The following is a 20320-nucleotide window of genomic DNA, read 5'->3' on the forward strand; positions in this document are numbered from 1 at the left end:
TTACTTATAAGAATAAGTGCACATTGCATTAACAGATGTAAATATTGCTTGCTTATTTCATGATTTTCTGTCCTACTTACTAGTCAAGCAAGATTTATTGGTTGCTTTAAGTTTTTGCCTGTCAGTGCAGGAAACAAATGTTTTTTGTTTTTTGTTTTTTCTTAAATTTAATTTTACTTGTCAATAATGTTTTAGGAATTCCTTTTTTAATTTGAAGTCTTTTTCTTTTTTTCTTTTTTTGGTAGGAATACAACTTTCCCACAGTGTTTTTGATAATTGAGAATAAACAATAAATTTAAATATCTTTTATATGAAGAGCCACTCAAAGAAAAATTGTCTCTGACTTTCTGTCACTCTCTCATTCCTATAGAAGAAATATCTGGTGCATGTTGTTCTAATAGTGGCTGCTCTGTGTTTTATATCTCTCTCTTATCTTCAAGCTTTTCTTATATTTTCTTTCTTCTTTCTACCTTCCAACTAAATACAGAGAGAAAAGTGTCCTTCAGTTTCTCAGTGGGAAGCCTTTATTTCTGAAGTAACAAGACACCCAACTATAGGAATCATTTTAAAAATCTTTAAGGAGACTTTAAACAATCCATCGTGACTAGAGCAGGCAAGAAATACAAAACCTTCATTCCTTCCTTGAATCAAGGAGCACTACTGGAGTCAACTGCCAAAATTTTTAGAAGGTTTTAGGACTTACTATACACTGTGTTGATAAGATCTACCGAATAAAGGATATTCTCTCACTAAGGACCAAGTGTTTTAAGGTTCCAAGAAGTACTCCAAGAACAATCTACTTCTTTCGTCATTTGTTTATGAATTTATCCATGTTTGCTTAATGCTTCTACTAAGTATTAGCCAAAATCTAGCCATTTATATTTAGTTGTGTAAATCTAAATTAAATGCTGTAGTATGTTGTGGAATGTACTATATATCAAGATACAGAGAACATTGTTTTGGCATGTCAGAGCCTTATTTGGTTAGCAGACTGCATGTGTTGGTATTCTTTTTTTTAGCCAATTATTTTGATGCACTGCAAAAGAAATTCAGTTTATAAGATAAATCTGAAAACTAGGAGCTATAAAAATTTACAGTAATATTAATCTTTCCGTATTCCCCTTTAAGCAACACTAAGCATTCACACATGGATCCAAGGTAATTAAAAAGAGTTTTTCTGAAACTTTTTTAGTAAGGTGGTTTTCCAGCAAATTGCATTCCCAAGATAATGCTGTTATGTTTTAAATTCATTTCCCTTCTTTAGTATTGGGTTATGTATGTGTGTTTGTTTTTTTTAACATGAGAGCTGACTGTTGCTTAAGAAGTTTTCTTATGGCAAAAAAATGTAAATAATTTACTATGATCTGCATTTTGCCAGGAACTCATTTATTTTTAAGGTTATCACGTATTAATAAGAACTTTTCTGTTTTTGTCCTTTATAATATTACATTAAAGTTGGTAACTGTTATTGGTACTTTTGAAATATTTGTATGCATTTGTTACCTTAAACATTTGAAAGAAGCACAAAAAAAGTAGATTTAGTTAACCCAGGGATACATCAGTTTTTTTGTAGCTCCAATTTTATATCACAGTTTTATTTTCTTATGAAATCAAAAAATGCATTGATACTTATTAATGCCAATTCATTATTTAACATAAATATCAGAATAATCTTAAAGGTCTGAAATGAGAAAGATAATGACTTTTTTATTTTAATGGTATACTTCTTAGGCTCTCATTACCAGCTCTAAAAATCTTTTTGGAATAATTCCATATTCATAGTGTGTGGTTTAGGAACTATGTGTTTCATCACTAACCTAGTAGCCATGAGAACTGTGTGTGTCTCTCTCTCCCTGTCTTCTTTCCCTCTTTCTTTTTCTCTCCCTCCCCCTCTTCCCTCTCTCTCCCTCCCTCCCTCTCTTTTTGGTAGGCCAGTTAGCAGTATTGTGTTCATAGTCTACTTTCAGAAAGACTTAATGAAAAGAAAGACAGCATGTATAGTTGACCAGAAATCAAAAAGGAATTTAGAGAACTTGGACTTAATGCCACCATTAACTTAGGTTTTGCCGCCAAATAATGCTGTAAAATTAAATCACTTTTAAACTCTTGGATGAAAGGTGCTATGTAAATGTAAATAAAAAGGATTCTTACTAAAATACAACTATTGCACAACAGACATATTTAAAACTTATTCTCTAGACTTTGAAACATCTCTCTTGTGACTCCCTAGATTCAAGTATCCAGTTGATAATGGGCATCATGGCAGTCTAGAGATACTTGCATGTAAAAAATGTAAATTCATTTTTAGGTGGATAAATTGAAAGTAAATATAGAAGTTATGTTTTAGCTAAATACAGTAAGTGGGTAACTTAGATTTATATTAACTAGCATCTAATTTGCACAACTAGGACACATCCCAGGACAATTACTGAAAGTTGGAATTTAATGAGTAGGAAGTGGCCCAGTGAGGGTGAATCATACCACAGCTTGACCTTTCCAGAACACTAATGTCCTAAAATAGAGAACCTGTTGACTTAAGCAGCACATTATTGCTTCACATAGAACATGCTTAGGGGCAGCCTATATAGCACTGAGTCTGAGGAGGCTGACCCTGAGAAAGTGCAGTTAGAGACAAACAAGGGCGAACACTTAAGACCATAAAAGTAGGAATACTCTCAGTTATGTTCATCACCTTCATACAATTTCAAGAAAGGACTAGATAATCACCCCATGAATATTTTACTTTCTCCAAAAGATTCAGAAGCAAACTTAGTAGGAAGTTACTTTCCCTTAGATAAACGGCTTCTGCCAAACAAAATAGTATGGCTACCGAGAAACTTACTGGGGCCACTTTCCTGACTGGGGCCTGACATGCTTTTATCTGGCTGTCTTCTAAATCAACACCTAACACCCACTCCCCACCCCCACCCCCCACCCCAAGGAAACTGAAGAATTAATATACAGGGTAATGGCTTCCGCAAAGAGCTCCAATAAAGTGCTTCAAATCTGGCCATGTGGAAAGGTTTGGTCCACGTCTTTGAACTGGTGGTTACCAAAGAGTTCATGTAACAGGTTTGTATGTAGCACCTTTCATGCAAGGCATGGTAAGAGCCTATTAAAAAATCACTGTGCATATTACGGACGGAATTGCAGCCACCTCACAAATGAAGTACTACAGCCTGCACTGTCTTTACAGTTTATGTCAGGAGGTGAAAAAGATACTGTACCAAATCTGGAATTACAATGAGGAGTAATAATGTATGCTAAGTGACTTTGTATTTTAAGTTACTTTTATGAGAAAAGTGAATTTTTGTGCTTTTCTTTTCTGCTACATTTCGTCCTGAGATGTATTTTTTCTTTAAGCCTTGAATGAGTAATACAAAAGGAGCCCATTTTGTGATATAAACCTTGATGTACATGTTGAGATATTTGGACAATGAAAATGCCTTAAAAGGAATGCTTATGGATAAAGTTGCACTTATAACACCCTTTAACAAAACCTGATTTTAAATTGTCTTTTTCTTTTCTACCAAGGGTTCTCTTTCAATGTTTGCCATTGTACTTAAATTGTTATTAAATACCAAATCAAATAATATAAAAGCTGTAACATTTCCTTTAAAAGTAATGTTACTGAGGGATTTGGAGTTGAATGGCAGTGATTATTACTTGGTAATACCTATTATCAACCACAGGAAGCCAGTTCCTAACAAACCATCATTGGTTTGATATGTCTTTTTAAAAACATTTCATTATTTTTCATTTTAGTTTTAACTGTATTACTCCTAAAAAATTAAGTTGGTTTAACATTCACTTAAACTGATTGATATAAAATAAAACAAAGAGGTGACTTTTATAACAAGTGGTTAATAATCATTTAAAAATTGTAACATATAATTTAGTTAAGTATCATCTTTCCTTTCCCTTTGCCCTGGAAAACCTTTTTTTCAGACACAACCCATAACCTTGTTCAGATGATTCTTTCTAAATCTTTTAGGGATGAGTATTGGAGGTTTGGGAAAAGAATAGAATCTTATCAATTCTGTTAATCCCCACATAGGTGTTTAAATACAATATATTGCACAAAGCAGTGTCTTTCATTTTCATTTATAGATTTTGGGGAGGCAGAATGTTAGAGGAGGCAACCAGTTGTGTATTCTGGGGCAAGTTAGTCTTTCTGAGCCTGTTCTCACTGTAAGATGGGAAGGACATGGTCTACTGTCCTCAGTCTTTGATTCTATTCATTAAACATTCATTTTATGTGCAAAGCAACCTAAAATTTCCTCTTAGAGATGTAGTAAACAGCAGGTAAAAAGTAACATGGCACCTTAGAATAAGTTATCATTTATAGAAAATATTTACTAACCCCACATCTCTTAAATTCATTCTTTATAGAAATTTGGCCATGAGTAGACTTGTAGTTTCTAATCCTATATATCAAGAAATAATGTTTTTACTTTTATTTTCCTTTTAGTAACACAAATTGGTTACACTATCACTACCAGATGGAAGTTACTTTTGAGTGACCAAACTTAGTAAAATATGGTTACCTCACGACTATCCCATTTGATTGTACCAGAGGAAAATAAGAGAATTTTCTTTACAAGATCTCTAGACTATTTCTATAGTATAGTCTACCTCAGCCCTTCAACTAATGAAGACTTTGTTTTAATTTAATCGAAAAAGTATGTTTCTCAACTAGCTTCTATAGAACTGACAGTACATAATCCTGAGTTCTTACACTGTTTCAGATGCCACAATTGAAGGGGGGGGATGAGTAAAATTTAATACAGCCTACAGAACAGGAAGTGTGGTCACATTTCTAACCTCTCAAAAGATTAAACAAATCTTTCCTTAATCTTCATTCCCCAAAGAGAACCACTATCAACAATTTAATATATTCCTATATCCCTTTTTATTTTTTCTCTATATGTACGATATATGTATAATTTTACATATGCTGTTTTTGCAAGTTGCTTTTTTCAAGTAAACACCCTAAAGAAGATATAAGATAGGTAATCTTACCTAGCCTTAGTTTTGTTGTTAATTTCCTCTTAATTGCTGAAGGAATTCCTGTAATGAATAGTGCTAATGGGGAATGGGAGGTGGACTCTATGAATTGACTAAAACTACCTCAATATATCTTTTTAAAAGCAGCTTCTTTTATAGGGCGCCTGGCCAGCTCAGTCAGTACAGCATGTGACTCTGGATCTCAAGGTTGTGCGTTTGTGCCCTACCTTGGGTATAGAGATTACTTAAAAAATAAAAGCAGCTCCTTTTAGATGAAATGTTCCTCCTAAAATGATTTAGTCACCAAACCAAGGTGCTAAATATTCTTATCAGTTTTAATGCTTTTTATAAATTACAAATAAGAAAAATAGCTTTCGGAAATAAATGTATTCTAAATATCAGCCCACTTATTTGTTTTTATCAAAATTTAGTATTATGGGATCATGTCCTGTCTTCTTCACAAATGTGAGAAAGTCTTCAGGGCTCAATCCCATGGTTGCAGCATTGGTCATTGGATGAAAGTACACCTTTTCATGTCCACCTTCCAAAAAAGCTGAATCCAGAACAAATTTCACATCTCCATCATCACAGAAGAGTGCCAAAGGTGTGGCACAGCCTTGGCCAACTTTTAGTTTTTCCAGCATGGCTGTTTCATCAGCAAACCGAAGATTTCCACTCCCAACACCTAACTGCTTGGCAAGATCATTTAAATTAATTTGTCTATCATGAAGAACTGTAACCAGCCAATAGCCTTTTTTCTTCTTGTCTTTAAGAAATAAGTTCTTACTATGTGCTCCTTTCAAATGCTGGATATGGGGCATCATTTCTTCAACTGTAAACACCTGAAAAATAGCACATGAAAATGTCAAAAATGTGCATGTACACATACTCTGCTTGCTGGGTAAAAACAGCAAAGGTAGGGAGTACTCAATGCCATGGATGTGACTGGTAGGGACTCATTCCCAGCCCGTTACCAAATAATACACCTTGCCATTTCAATCCCTCATCTCAAGACCTCTTAGGCCAGTTCTCTTTTCCAATGTGCTGGCCAAGCACTCCTACTCAAGTTTTTTTTCTTTAAACTTTTGGTACTGAAAATTTACACCAGCCCAGATTCCTATTCCTTAGCATTCCATTACATCCAGACCACGGGACAACCTCCGCTTTACAAATATATAACCACAATGAGGCTGAGATCATGGGCAGGGAATGAGACCCGAATGGGACCTAGACTAATAACATCAGAAGAGCTGGCAACAGGCACAGGTAAAGAGGGAGAGTAACTGTGCTATATGGGCGGAAAGAAGGTCAGAGAAAATGATAGTTTTGATGTTAAATTTGTAAAGTTGATTTTAAAAGCATTTGTCAACCCTTCGAAGATCACCATATTTAGCTATTATCATTAACTGTTACTCAAGCTATGTTACTATGCTCCTGCACCATTCAAGTTACACTGGTTCCGCGAAATGTCTGCAACTCCTCACATCAATACATGAATCCATGTTCATATCAAACTCTCTAAGCTTGGTGTCCTGCTATATGCATGATGCCTGATACACCGCTGACACTGCAGAGACGGTTTACCGCCTGGTAACTTACACCATAAAGACACACTGACCCAAACTTACACACCAGTTTAACACGCAGAAGTTCTTGAAATGTGACCAAATCGTTCCAAGAGAAAAACGTTGTTTTCTCACAATAACATCGTAGTCCCGAAAGGCCTTTGATGTTCCTGTCGGGTCCCTTTTGTGCTCTGGAACCCGGAAAATGTCCTAGAACGGACGTTTCTGCGGCACCTTACCGCTGGGGCATCTGGGCTTCACGGCCCAGCCCGAGAAACGCCGCAGCGGAGCCCACCCGTCCTGCAGGGCTGTCCCGGCAGAAGCACCTCACCTCCGGGTGCTCCACGACCTCCGTACGGATGGCTAGGGCGCCGAGCCGCTGTTCCAGCGCCGCCCGCAATCCCGCGCCCGCCATGCTGCCGTCGTGGCCAGCGGAGAGAGACTGCGCGGAAGAGCGGTGAAAGGGGCGTGACTTCCCGCTCCGCGGGCCGACTGGAGGCAGGGGCAGAAGTACCCGGAGGGACCAGGGGGCCCCGGAAGTCCAGTGCGGCACCTTCCGGAGGCGGACTCATGCGGTTGTAGCGCGCTCCTCTCTCCGTCTTCCCCGCCCCCCACCGCCTCTGGAAGTCGTCTGCGAAGTCCGCCAGGCCGGAAAAGCCGAAGGCGTTCCTTACTCCGCATTCCACCGGAGGAAGGCACATGGTTTTTCATAGCCTAACCCCGCTTCAGGTTCCCTAGAGCATAACTTCCATTTAAACAGAATCAGGGCCACCTAACAAAGTTAAGCGTAGGGAGTGTGGGAGAAGGTCATGGAGAGGATGTGACCACGGGCGAATCCCCAGGCAGAGAAGTTCCGTACCCTTTCCCCTGTTCTTGAAATAAATGTACCTTCTGTCCGCTGTTCCTGTACCGGGAACCACTTGAAGGACATTGCCTTGACAGAATAAGGTGTTATCGAAACCAGTTTTGTGCCTGAAATCCCTTTAAGGCCTCTGCGTACACTCAAGATTATAGCAGGTGGGTGCAGAGATCGCTGTCTTGTGGCTGACCAAGACAAGCCTCCTGTTAAGTTCCGTTGCTTTTTAAACTTGGCACTAGTCATTATGGAGTGGTCTGCCTTTTTTCCAGTCTCTCCTTGCCTTTACCTTGTGTGGAAAGGGGGACAGTTTCAGATTTTACCTGAGGAACTTAAGAGGTTTTTGAACCAATAGGGAGAGAGGAGGGGGCCAAAATGCCTATTCTTTTACGACTTTTCAATTTTTAATTTATAAATTACAATGTTACATTTGACCTTTCCTGAAAGTTACCTTTTGTTATTATTCATCTACAGATAATTCGCGGTGGCAACCACAACTCACCTTTTTTTGGAGGCAGTTTGCCTACCTCTTGGTGGGGGTTTTCCATTATCCTGTGAAACCCTCAGTCACCACTTTAACTAGGTTTCTTTCTAAAAATGAAATTAGCATTAGAGTAGGAAAGATCACTCATTTGAAGATATGACATATCCCAAATAATTGTCCTTAAATATTTGAAGATATTCAAGAAAACCCAAATCAAATCATGGTGAACTGAGAGTAAACAGAGGAAAGAAAAACTGGAATCTGATTGTAACCAAGAAAGGTTAAGTATGTCCAAAAGTAGGAAGACATTAACCCAGGGTAGCATCTCCATGACAGCTACAAAAGAGGAACGCAAAGAGCCAAAATTGGCAATGGCTTCCCTCATATTGTCTAGGCAGTGGAGTTTTCTGACCTACAAGTCTCTGGAAATGAACTGCCATCTATCAGTTATTCAAACCAGGAATTCTCCCGCCCAGCACACCACACATACACACACCATCACAGTTCAGTTTTTCAAATCCTTTCACTTGACCACCTCCATCACTCCAGCCCAAACTACTATCATTTCCCCACTTGACTGATACTAATGTTCTCTTAATTTCAGTCCACCTGTAGTGGAATGACCAAGTGTCCTCCAAGCAAGTCTTAACAACCAAAGATATTTATTATAAAATGGAATTAAATCTGTCTATGGTAAAAAGAACTTCACATCGCTGTTTTAAAACTATCCTAACCCCGATTTAGTGCAATATTTATTGATATGTATTAAGCATTTATGTCAACATTGTTTTAAATACAAAAGAAATGCTCTATCCTTGGTATAGTCCTTTGTCTTCAAGGCAAATGCAATCTCAAATTTACACTGGAAACAACAACATGAAACAGATGAAATTCAAAATGATCAGCATGAGCTTGAGGAGCCAGATATTTTGTCACAGAACTAGAATTTTAAAAAATTAAAGAAATCTCACAATTCTGAGAGGAATAGCAGCTGGTAAATGCAGTTTATTGAATTGTTTTACAAACAGGAAAAGACTTAATAAGCAAGAAGTTTTGTGGCATTTATACAAGAACATATTAAGGGAAAGACTCATTATTATTAGGAAGAGTATGGATATTTGACAGAAAAGGACAGAATCTGGAAAAAAGAGCTGGAAAATGGAGTTATGTCAGGGTCCATGAAACTAGGACCCCCATCTAAATTTCCTCAAAGTGAAAGAGACAGTTACAACTGTAGCCTACCTGGCAAAGGAAATAAAAAAAGCCGAAATATTTATCAACACCGTGGAGATTGGGTATCATGGCATTTATTAGATGAAGAATGTTAGAAATCCCCATTATTGAGTGAAACAAAGGACAATTCCAGAACAGGTAAATTGAAAGCCATCCTAGGAAGCCGTACATACCTCAAACAAATGAAACAATCGGGAAAAGTGCTTGCTTTAATCTATGTCTCTTCAATATATCTTTTGGAACATCTCTATGTGCTGTGCTTTCCGCCCTCAAAGACTTCAAAATCTAGCAGAGAGGACTGAAACATTCACAGAGGATAAATCCAAGAAAATGTGACTCGTGGGATGATGTGGATGATTTAGGAGCCCAGAGGAAGGGTGCTAAGACTCATTTGGTGCATCAAGGAAAGCATTAGGGGAAGATGGCACCTGTTCGAAGAATAAGTAGGACTCTGCCAGGAAAAAAAAAAAAAAAGTGCTCCAGCTGAGGAAACCCCAGGAGTTGAGGGATGGAGGTGAAAAAGCACGGTATGCCCCGGGGCAGTATGATTTGGTGTGACAGTAGAGCAGAATGAGAGGCCCATCAGCAGAAGACAAGGCTAGAAGTTGGCACAGAGAATTGTACCTGCTGGGGCGCCTGGGTAGCGCAGTCCGTTAAGCCTCTGCCTTCGGCTCAGGGCGTGATCCCGGCGTTCTGGGATCAAGCCCCACATCAGGCTCGTCCGCTGGGAGCCTGCTTCTTCCTCTCCCACTCCCCCTGCTTGTGTTCCCTCTCTCGCTGGCTGTGTCTCTGTCAAATAAATAAATAAAATCTTAAAAAAAAAAAAAAAAAGAATTGTACCTGCTACATTAAGGAACGAGGAATATCCCACCATGAAGGGCCATGTTAAATAAATTAGGTGACATCTTCCTAGGGAATTCTATATTCTCAATCATGCTCTCCATATTTGAAAATATAGGGAAACACAATTCAGTAAATGGAGAAAATTAATTATAGGAGAGGATAGACAACACAGCCCCGATTTTGCTTCAAAATATACATAGCTGTATAACAGTAACTAAAAAAACTAAATTAGCATCTTTCCCTAATCCTACTCTACAAAAATTGGCTTCTAAAGGCCAATGGAAGATGATTCTTCCCAGGTCAGGAGAAGATGGAGGTTGGTTCCTAGAATAAGAAAGGAGAAAGCAGCTGGATCTAGGAGGAAATTTAAGTTTCCTCAGAGTCAGAAAAGAAGGTGAGGACTGGAGTGGAAAGGATGGGAGGGTAGAGAAGAGTCTCTTTCTTGGCAATTTGTCCCTCTAGTGGGTAGCAAGATGGGAAACTGCTGTTAGTGGAAGGCAGTTCTACTTGGGGCAGCACTTCCTAAGAAGATGAGACACAAGTACATCTAAGCATCATTGCTCAATGAGGAGCCATCACAGAAAAAGATAATAACCCCACAGTCCAGTTCCCTGACTCCTCCCAAGTCTCAGATTCCTGGATGATTCTGTGGAGAAAGGAGAAAATCTTAGCAATAGCCTCAGATTAACGTTCCTTGCAGCTCCAACATGTGGGGACATGGGCCATATTATATTCAACTCAAAATATGATTGAAGATCAGCTATGGGCTAAAGGGAAAGCAGTGAGCAAAACCAGGCAGAGACCCTGCCCTTGTGAAGCAAACAGTATATTGCAGGAGACAGATATTAGTCAAATAATCACAGAAACAAATGTTACATTGCATGGGTAGCAAGTGCTAAGAAGGACACATATGCAATGCTAGGAAAGTCCATCATAGGAGAATCTCACCTCCTCTGGGGGAAGGAGGAGTGGGTCAAAGAAGGCCTCTCTGAGGAAGTAAAGCAAACTGAAATCTGAAAGATGAGTAGGAATGAAGAGGGCAGAGAGAGGAGAGAAGAGTGAACCAGGCAGAGGAAACAGCATGACACTGTGTGCAAGGGTGGGAGGAAGCAAATCAAGGAAGAGGCATTGAAAGACGGTCAGTTGATTGGAGTTCAACAAGCAAGGCTCCAGTTCCCACACGCTAGAGCTGGGAACTAAAATTCTCACCTGCTAAAAATACATTTCTTAAAGTGGTTATCTCTGGGGATGCCTGGGTGGCTCAGTCGTTAAGCATCTGCCTTCAGTTCAGGTCATGATCCCAGGGTCCTGGGATTGAGTCCCTCATTGAGCTCCTTGCTCAGTGGGGGTCTGCTTCTCCCTCTCTGTGCTGCTCCCTCTGCTTGTGCTCTCTCACCCTCTCCCTGAAAAATAAATAAAATATTAAAAAAAAAAAGTAAAGTTGTTATCTCTCGCTAATGGAACTGTGGGTATTGTAAAAATTTTTCTTTGTATTTTCTATCTTCTGAAAATTTCTGTTTCTATGTATTTTTATAATGGGGGGAATCAATAAGTTATTAGAAATAAAGAAATGTAAACCATGTGTCCACAAATAAGATCACATGAGGGTATTTTCAACAAAGACTTCAAAAGAAACGAAAGTTAAAATGTAAAAAAATTAGGGGCGCCTGGGTGGCACAGCGGTTGAGCGTCTGCCTTCGGCTCAGGGCGTGATCCCGGCGTTACGGGATCAAGCCCCACGTCAGGCTCCTCCACTATGAGCCTGCTTCTTCCTCTCCCACTCCCCCTGCTTGTGTTCCCTCTCTCGCTGGCTGTCTCTATTTCTGTCAAATAAATAAATAAAATCTTTAAAATAAAAAAAATGTAAAAAAATTAATAAGTGGGCAGACTAAATTTAATTACCTCCCAATTAAAATATGAAATGGGTGAAAACATTTTGTTTTCTTGCCTGGAGAAATATTGGTTTCATATAACATAAACAAAATGCATGTAGTAGATGACAGTTGATTAAGCAGAGAAGTAGCATGTTTCCCTTTTGTTCACTTTAAACACTCATTTAAAATTGGATGGTCCTAAGGAAGCTTTGTTTTAAAACTGATAGGACTCTTAGTTAAGAAAAATTATCCAAAACCTGGAAATAAGCGAAGGGATTACTGCTTGCCCTTTCAGTGTCCTCCTGGGATCTGTTAAGCATACACTCCTGGGGATTCTCTGATTCTCTAGGAATGGTCACCTTTTTTGACTTGGTATTTTTTTTTATTATTTATTGAAAATATTTATTTAAATATTTAATTATTTAAAATATTTACATTATTTTTTAGTATACACGTATTGTACAACTCTGTAAGGGTAGATCTTAATGGGTAGAAAACTGGTAGTAATATAACTGAGTTTTGTCCCATAGAGGTGTGAATAATTTTTGTCCCATAGCAAAGATAAACCCAAAAGTTACAGCTTTATTTTGCTGTAGGATATTAACCGATTTTGTGTCTATATTAGCAGTCTTGTTCAAGCATTCATTCTTTCAGCCATTGTAAATACTTGGCACTCCCCAGTTCTCTTTGAATGAGGTTTACCATCTTGTTGGTTTCCTTGTTAATGAGTGAAATACATCTTTACACACATGATCACTTCGTATTTATTCAACATTTTTAAACTCTTCAAAAATAATACTCTAAGAATTTAACCTTCTTAATTTTGTAATAAAGATATTGATCACCAGAAAGGTTAAGTGTCTTATTCAAAATCTTCATACTCACTGGGGAAAGAGATAGGACAAGAATGTAGGAATAAGAAATGTAGGTTGGGGCGCCTGGGTGGCGCACGGGTGAAGCGTCTGCCTTTGGCACAGGTCATGATTGATCCCTGTGTCTTGGGATCGAGCCCCAGGTTGGGCTCCCTTCTCAGTGGGGAGTCTGCTTCTCTCTCTCTCTCTCCCTCTGCTGTGTTATCTCTCTCTTTCTCAAATAAATAAATAAAATCTTAAAAAAAAAAAAGAAATGGAGGTTGGTACGGGGGTACAAACATTCTAAGATGAGCAAGGTCTGAGGACCTAATGTATAACAGTGTGGTTCTAGTTTATAATGCTGTATTGTATAACTGAAATTTACTAAGAGAGTGGAACTTAAATGTTCCCAATAATAAATAAATAAATCAATATAAGTAAATTTGTGAGGTGATGGATGTGTTCATTAACTCAATGGAAGGGGAATACTTTCACAATGTATATGTATACCAAATTATTGCATGTACACTTTACCTATCTTACAGTTTTGTAAGTTATACCTCAGTAAAGCTGGAAAGAACGAAATCAAAGACTTTACAGCAAATAGACATTTTTAAAGAGATGTAATTGCATATGAAGAAATCAGTGAAGTTGAGGAAACTCAAGAGGAAACCCATAGAAAAGCTTTATGTAATTTGGTTGTTAGTGGAAAATAATAAAACATGGGCAAAGGCGATCCTAAGAAGTCGAGAAGCAAAATCATCATATGCATTCTTCGCGCAAACTTGCCAGCAGGAGCTCAAGAAGAAGCAACCAGATGCTTCAGTCAACTTCTCAAGAGTTTTCTAAAAAGCAGTCAGAAAGGTGGAAGAGAAAGGAAAATTTGAAGACATGGCAAAGGTGGACAAGGCCGGCTTGTCCATAAATAAAAATTTATGCCCCCCCTAAAGGGGAAACAAAAAAGAAGTTCAAGAATCCCAATGCACCCAAGAGGCCTTCCGTGGCCTTTTTCTCCTCTTGTTGTGAGTATCGCCCTAAAATCACAGGAGAACATTGCGGCCTATCCGTTGGTAACATTGCAAAGAAACTGGGAGGGATGCAGAGTAACGCTGCTGCAGATGACAAGCTGCCTCATGAAAAGAAGGTTGCCAGGCTGCAGGAAATACATGGAAAGGACATCACTGCATACTGCACTGAAGGAACGCCTGATGAGGCAAAAAAAGGGACTGATCAGGGCCAAAAAAAGCAGGAAAAAGAAGGAAGATGAGGAAGACAAGGAAGATGAAGAGGATAAGTTGGTCTAGTGCCGTTTCTTCTCTATAAACATTTAACCCCCCTGTACACAACTCGCTCTTTTTAAAGAAAAAAGTCGAAATGTAAAAAGAAAAAAGAAGAAAAGAAAAAGAAAAACGGAATCATTGGTAGACCTCAAATCGGCTAATGGACCAAGAACAACTGTTTGTTTTGTTTTGTTTTTACTGTTCTTTCAATTCAAGTTTGCTCATCAAGTGTGTTTTACGGCCTACCAGTTAATAGTCCTGAGAAATGGTTCTCACCAAGAAGATGGCAATATGAAACATTATTTGTAGTTAAGTTGGCTCCTCCTATGTCCAAACATGTTTTGTTTCATGGTTAATATGATCAGACTTTTAGAAGACTAACAAAAGACATGAGATGAAGTGGGAATAAGACCCCTTCTGCATCCCTCCCCTTTCTCGGCAGTTTAGTCCTAAAGCCATTAGAGGTGAGGGTAAGACAGGCATCCACAGACGTAGGGCAGGGATGGGGTGGGGGGTAGGGTCCTGTGGCTCTGCATGGGTGTAAAGTTAGATTACAGACAAGTTGCAAAGACAGGGAAGAGAGTTCCCAAATGTCCTTTGTTCAGTTTCCCCTAATTTTAACATTTTACTCCAACCAGGGTGCTGAGGATATCCACTTCAAGGGGTGGATTGGCCTGGGGAGTCCAAGCTGGAAAGAGGTAAGGAGAACATAAGCTCAAGGAAGGGGGTGGTGACCAAATTGAAGATTGGTTTCATACAATGGAATTGCTCAAATAATTAAATATGTCAAGGTTGATGAAAGTCAAGTTTCTCACTGCCAAAAAAAGAAGTTACAAACATGGAAAAGGAAAAGACCAGAGTGAACCCATGATCTTAGATTGGAATTGGTGATATTAGTAAGAATTTATGATTTTCAATGTATATGGTTTCAATGTATATGGTATATATTCCCTAGCTTTGTCCACAGAGAGATTGATAGCAGTGAAACTCCAATAGCAATGAACACGCCTAACACCCAGAGCTTAGGTAGTAAATACCATTCTCCACTGAAAGGAAACAGAGCTTCCAGTTTCAGGCATTATTCAGGAGAAAGAACTGAACTGGCATGCAGAGATGTGCGCTCGAGACTATTTATTGCGAAGTGCCTGGCTGTCTCAGCCGGGGGGGGGGGCATGCAATTTTTTTTCTTTAGCCGAGTAACATGCTTTTATTTTACTACGACACATAAAAGGAAGAAAAAATATGCCAATTGTACATTTCCAGTTTAATAGAGCAATCTCACAAGTATTTATATTTAGGAAAAAAGACACATCAATGACTAAGTTGTTACCAGGATAAATTACCAAGGAAGACAATCAAGCCAAACATCTCTTGTAGGTTATTCTTCCATGAAGACAACAATTCCCAGTCTTCAGAATCTGACAAAATTAAGTTACTCAAATTATATTTCTAAGGATACAATTTTAACAGAAACAAGAAGTTGAAAACTCTCATATTCATTTAAGTCTCTATATCTTACAGGAAAGTGAAATTGTTATTTTTCCAAATATTCCCAATTGAAAGCAAAAAGAACGCTTATACAGCTCAATTTTCCCAGTAAGCAGAAACAGAAAATGTTATTTTACTAAACACTAGAGAAACAAAAAACACAGTATTAATCTTCTGCACAGATTAAAGCAAATGAAAACAAGAGAGAGCACCCAAAGTTGCTTTGCTTCTTTAAAGAACTCTTCTCTGGGCAATACACTTAACACTCCAATCCCTTTCAATTCCCTCGTGGAAATCCTGAGAAAAAGTATTTCTCCCCCCATTACCACTGACAGAGAAAACCTCATCCTTGAAGGCTCTGTCAGCGAGTCTTAATCTTAGCCCAATTTTTTATTTTGCTCATTTTTGCCTGTGGTCTTCTGTCCAGTTTTCCCTGCTTAGGGCCCCTATCAAAATCTCTGGTTCTTCCATCCACCATGAAGTAGGTATCATTTTTCATTTCATCTAAATCTGCCTCCCTTTAAACCCTCTAGGTGTTGCTAAAGGGGATGGAGAGTGGGGAAGAGAGCAGAGGGAAATAAGAGCAGAGCATGCAATCTTGACATCAGGGTTGTAAGTTCAAGTTCGATGTTGGGTGTAGAGATTATTTAAAAATAAAAATTTTTTTAAAAAAGAATATTCAATGCAATATTGCTTATAAGTTAAATACTGGAAACAACCCATGTATGTAGCTATGTAAATATGACACTTATAGATAATGGGATCTTTTGCAGTCATTTATAAAGGATATAGATCTATGCTCACCAGCATGGAAGGTTTCCATTACATATGTTGTAAATATAAAAAGCAGCATTTATATTATGAATCTCATTTATATATAATTGCATGCATACATGTATTTAAACATAGAGATAAATAGAATGATGTTCACCAAAATAATAAAAGTGGTTACCTCTGGATAGGTGGGATTTAGGATTTGATTCACTTTCTTTTTTAAAAAAGAAATTCTACATTTTGGAATAAATTTATATTATAGAAAAGTTACAAAAACAGTGGAAAATCCCCAAATGTCCTCCACCCCGTTTTCTCTTATGTTGTATCAACCATGATATATTTGTGAAAATTAAGATGTTAACACTGGAGTATTACAATTAACTAAACTACAGACTTCATTCAGATTTCACTAGTTTTTCCACTAAGGTGCTTTTCTGTTCCAGGATTGTCTCCAGGATTCCACATTGCATATGGTCATCATGTCTCCTTAGTCCCTTTTGATCTGTGATAGTCTTTCTTTTTCATGACCTTGGCAGTTTAGAAGAGTTCTGCTCAGATATTTTGTAAAATGCTCTTCAGTTTGGGTTTGTCTGATGTTTTCCCCATGATTACAGTAGAGTTGTGGGTTTTGGGAAGGATTCTACAGAGATAAAATGTCCTTATCACATCATTTTAGGGGGTATGTGATATCAACATGACATCACTGGTAATGTTTACCTTGGTAAGTTGGTTAAGGTGGTGTCTACCAGTTACTGTTTTTCCCTTTCCATACTCTATTCTCCTGAAGCAAATCACTAAGCCCAGCCCTCACTCAAGTGGAGAGGAATTAAGCTTTACCTCCTAGTGGCTGTTATACATATAAATATAAATATAGATTAGATATAGATATAGATATATAAATACAGAATTCTTCTGTAGGGAGAATTTGTTCCTTCTCCCCTATTTATTCATTCAATCATTGATTTATATCAACATGAATGCATATATACTCGATACTTTGGATTGTAATCCAACAGGGTGTTATTTTGTTGCTCAATTGTTCCCAGCTTTGGCCACTAGGTAGTCTTCCAGGTTGGTTCCTCTGTTCTTTCAACTGCCCTCATCCTTTTGTTTGTTTTTTAGCTACTTTCTTTCTATATATGGGGGAGGGGAGATATTGCTTGAATTTTCTACTAGTATGATCTTCACGATTAAGAAAAGTATCAGTTATTTTCACTTAAAACTGGGGGGGGGGGCGGAATATGACGACTACTTTGGTATTCTACCAACCAATTTCTGCTTGTTTCTCAAGGGCTTGGTAAAGCAAATAAGCAAAGAACAATTTGTTGCAGAAATTGCACTTTAGTGGGTGTTTGTAAATGGTAAGTAAAATGATAGCAAGTGGAATGAACTTTAATAGTTTTCAAGTGAGTGTTAGGTTCATTAAAAAAATTTCCAGGACAGAGGTTTCCATTAATCATTCAGCAACACCGATTGCACACCTGTGGCAGGCAGTGGGAAGATAAAAATCAAGGGGGAGGAGGGACGCCTGGGTGGCTCAGTCCGTTAAGCCTCTGCCTTTGGCTGGGGTCATGATCCCAGGGTCCTGGGACCATGTCTTGCATCAGGCTCCTTGCTCAGCGGAGAGCCTGCTTCTCCCTCTGCCTGCGGCTCCCCCTGCTTGTGCTCTCTCTCACAAATAAAATTTTAAAATAATAATATAAAAAAGTTAAGGGGGAGGAGGCATGAGTTAGGAGGCCAGATTATGGGAGGGAGGTAACGGTAAGTATGTTTTTGAGTAAGAAACTCTTCTGTACCATATCATTAGCTGAGGGTAGCGTTAGACCTTGAGGACAGAGATAAAACAATACTTATACTCGAGAAGTGGTGCAGGTTATGGTCAAGGGGACAGCCCAAAAGACATAATGTCCAATCAAGGTGTGGGAGTGCTCTGGGAGGAGGCTGTAATAACCGCCAACTGCAAATCCTAATTACGCACCCAGTGTTCTTACAAACCTTACTGCTCTTCTATGGAGCAGCTGCTTTCATTACCATCGTGCAGAACCGAGACACACGAGTTTACATAACGTCCCCAAGCCTACAGAACGGGGAATGAGCTGAGACTGGAACTCTGGCTACCCACGAATGAGGCGACTTTTCAAAGAGAAGGCGCCCCTCGCCCTGTACTAACTGTTCCATCACCACGTTCCCTCGCATTTTTCCCTCCTTGTTAGGTATGTTTCTTTTAAAACCGTATCATTTCTCCCACATTTCAGCACCAGGGCCGCTCAAGTCCCACGGTAGCAGTAAGGGACTCGCAGAAAGTGAAGGGACGTGCAGAAGCGACTGCCGATGCGCGGCTGACCCCGGGAGACCGCCACAGGTTGAAGTAGCGCCTCCCCACCCCTCCCCTGGGCGCCCACTGGGTCACCTCGGACAACCCCACTCCTGGCCGCAGCAGCATTCGGGCTTCCGAATTCCGGGAAGGACCGCTTCCGGCGGTACCGGAAGTCCGACGGGGACCGTTTCGGGGACGGACTGACAGGCTACCGTCCCGGATCCACAAGGTGATCTCTGTTTTGGTTCAGGATCCGGACGCCCAGGGCTTAATGTAGCGGCGAAGTGAGTGGGGTTCCTTTGCCGGGTCGTCCCGGGGGTCGTGTATTGTTTGGCCTGAAGTGGGAGTGGCACCAGCTGTAAACACTGAGCGATCGGAAGCCTTTCCGCCAGGCCTTTATTCCCTGCGTGACCCCGCCTCAGGCGTGGCGAAAGTGGCTCCCGCTCCCCGCACCCCGCCTGCCTGGGGACCAAGCTTTCCCGGCCCGGGTTCGACGCGCAGTCACAGAGGAGCCGTTATTTTTCTACAATGATTTCTTTTTACCTTTCAGATAAATTCCAGCATTCAGCCGTTTCCACCAACGCAGCTACGTATTTCCAGCATCTCTTTTCAGATTCCATGATAAGGATATCCTCGCTGCGAAAGCACCGAATTGGGAGTCAGATACCTGTCTTCTAGGCTTGTCATTAACTGGTGTTATGACATTGGAGAAATCTTTTTGACCTCTCTGGACTCTTCATTTCCCTTTTCTATGAAATGAGGAGCTTGGAATAAGTAGTAACAAGTAAGGTTCCTTCCAATTTTCACACCCGGATTATTGCCCCCATTGTTTATCTGATTCCTGCCTCAGTCGGTGTTTTGGTTAATCTCCATGTAGTGCTTTTCTTTCCATTTCGTTAATTTATGCTCTTGTCAGATCTGGTTTTAGACTCATTAAAAATTTTTTTCCTAGAGGAATCCCTTTACTTCTTAGGCCAGAAACATGTACCTAAATAGGATTTTTAAAATGTGCCATTCCTGAGGTGTTTTCCTGTGCCTGAGAATCTTAATATTGGAGCTCTTTAAAGACAGTAAATTCTGAAGGAAGGGACTCTGGCTCATTAAACTTTGAATCAACATCCTCAAATGTAATGTCTGGAAGATGGTACTCAGGAAATGTTTGTTGAGAAAACATGTACATCTTATGTTATTTTAGTTGCTCTTTTCTTTCTTTATTTTTATTATTATTATTTAAAAAATTTTTTAAAAAAGATTTTATTTATTTATTTGACAGAGACAGAGACAGCCAGCGAGAGAGGGAACACAGGCAGGGGGAGTGGGAGAGGAAGAAGCAGGCTCCCAGCGGAGGAGCCTGATGTGGGGCTCCAGCCGCTAACGCTTAAGACTGAGCCACCCAGGCGCCCCACAGTTGCTCTTTTCTTTAAAAACAAAAGCAAAGCTGTAGAAATGCAGTACTGAGAGCAGAAAGGAGGAAAATAACTATACTCTTGAGTTCTGAGCTACACTATTGAGTTCTGTTGCAGTTTTCTCTTAGGTAACTCTTCTTTCATTCCAAGAATAATATTCAAAAGATATTCAACAAATATTTATTAGATGCCTTCTTCCCACTCTAGAAGCATCTTTTTTTGGGGAGGGGGAGGTGGGAAGAGGGAAAAATATTAAGGCTTGAAAGACAATTCCAAGGAGAGAAAGCATATGCAGAGGTTCAAAAAGCCATTGGAGATTGGGGGCGGGGGGGGGGGGGGGGG

The 20320-nt window shown here is 39.4% G+C and overlaps 3 protein-coding genes and 1 pseudogene across 6 annotated transcripts in view; 3 read left to right on the plus strand and 1 right to left on the minus strand.

Moving 5' to 3' along the window:
• CCDC88A (coiled-coil domain containing 88A) overlaps positions 1-3592 on the plus strand; it is a 123131-nt gene extending 119539 nt beyond the window's left edge. Inside the window, exon 33 of the mRNA XM_040623469.1 lies at positions 488-3592. The gene's annotated coding sequence lies outside the window, so the exon portion shown is untranslated. The remainder of the gene's footprint in view (positions 1-487) is intronic.
• A 1729-nt stretch (positions 3593-5321) lies between these two features.
• LOC103671781 (prolyl-tRNA synthetase associated domain-containing protein 1) lies at positions 5322-7057 on the minus strand. The gene is made up of 2 exons (XM_008700452.2): positions 6904-7057; positions 5322-5849 (listed from the first exon to the last, which is right to left on the minus strand). Exons 1-2 carry the CDS (start codon positions 6985-6987, stop codon positions 5415-5417), a joined length of 519 nt encoding a protein of 172 aa, XP_008698674.2. The 5' UTR covers positions 6988-7057; the 3' UTR covers positions 5322-5414.
• Positions 7058-13435: 6378 nt separating this feature from the next.
• On the plus strand, positions 13436-14042 carry LOC103671780 (annotated as a pseudogene).
• Positions 14043-18740: 4698 nt separating this feature from the next.
• MTIF2 (mitochondrial translational initiation factor 2) overlaps positions 18741-20320 on the plus strand; it is a 21269-nt gene continuing 19689 nt past the window's right edge. For 3 of the 4 annotated variants that reach the window (XM_008699870.2, XM_008699872.2, XM_008699873.2), the window contains exons 1-2: positions 18741-18856; positions 19123-19356. The gene's annotated coding sequence lies outside the window, so the exon portion shown is untranslated. The remainder of the gene's footprint in view (positions 18857-19122; positions 19357-20320) is intronic. The other variant, XM_008699871.2, reaches the window with a different exon arrangement.

This window comes from Ursus maritimus, unplaced genomic scaffold (genome assembly GCF_017311325.1).
Source record: "Ursus maritimus isolate PB19 unplaced genomic scaffold, ASM1731132v1 scaffold_6, whole genome shotgun sequence".
Taxonomy (NCBI): domain Eukaryota; kingdom Metazoa; phylum Chordata; class Mammalia; order Carnivora; family Ursidae; genus Ursus; species Ursus maritimus.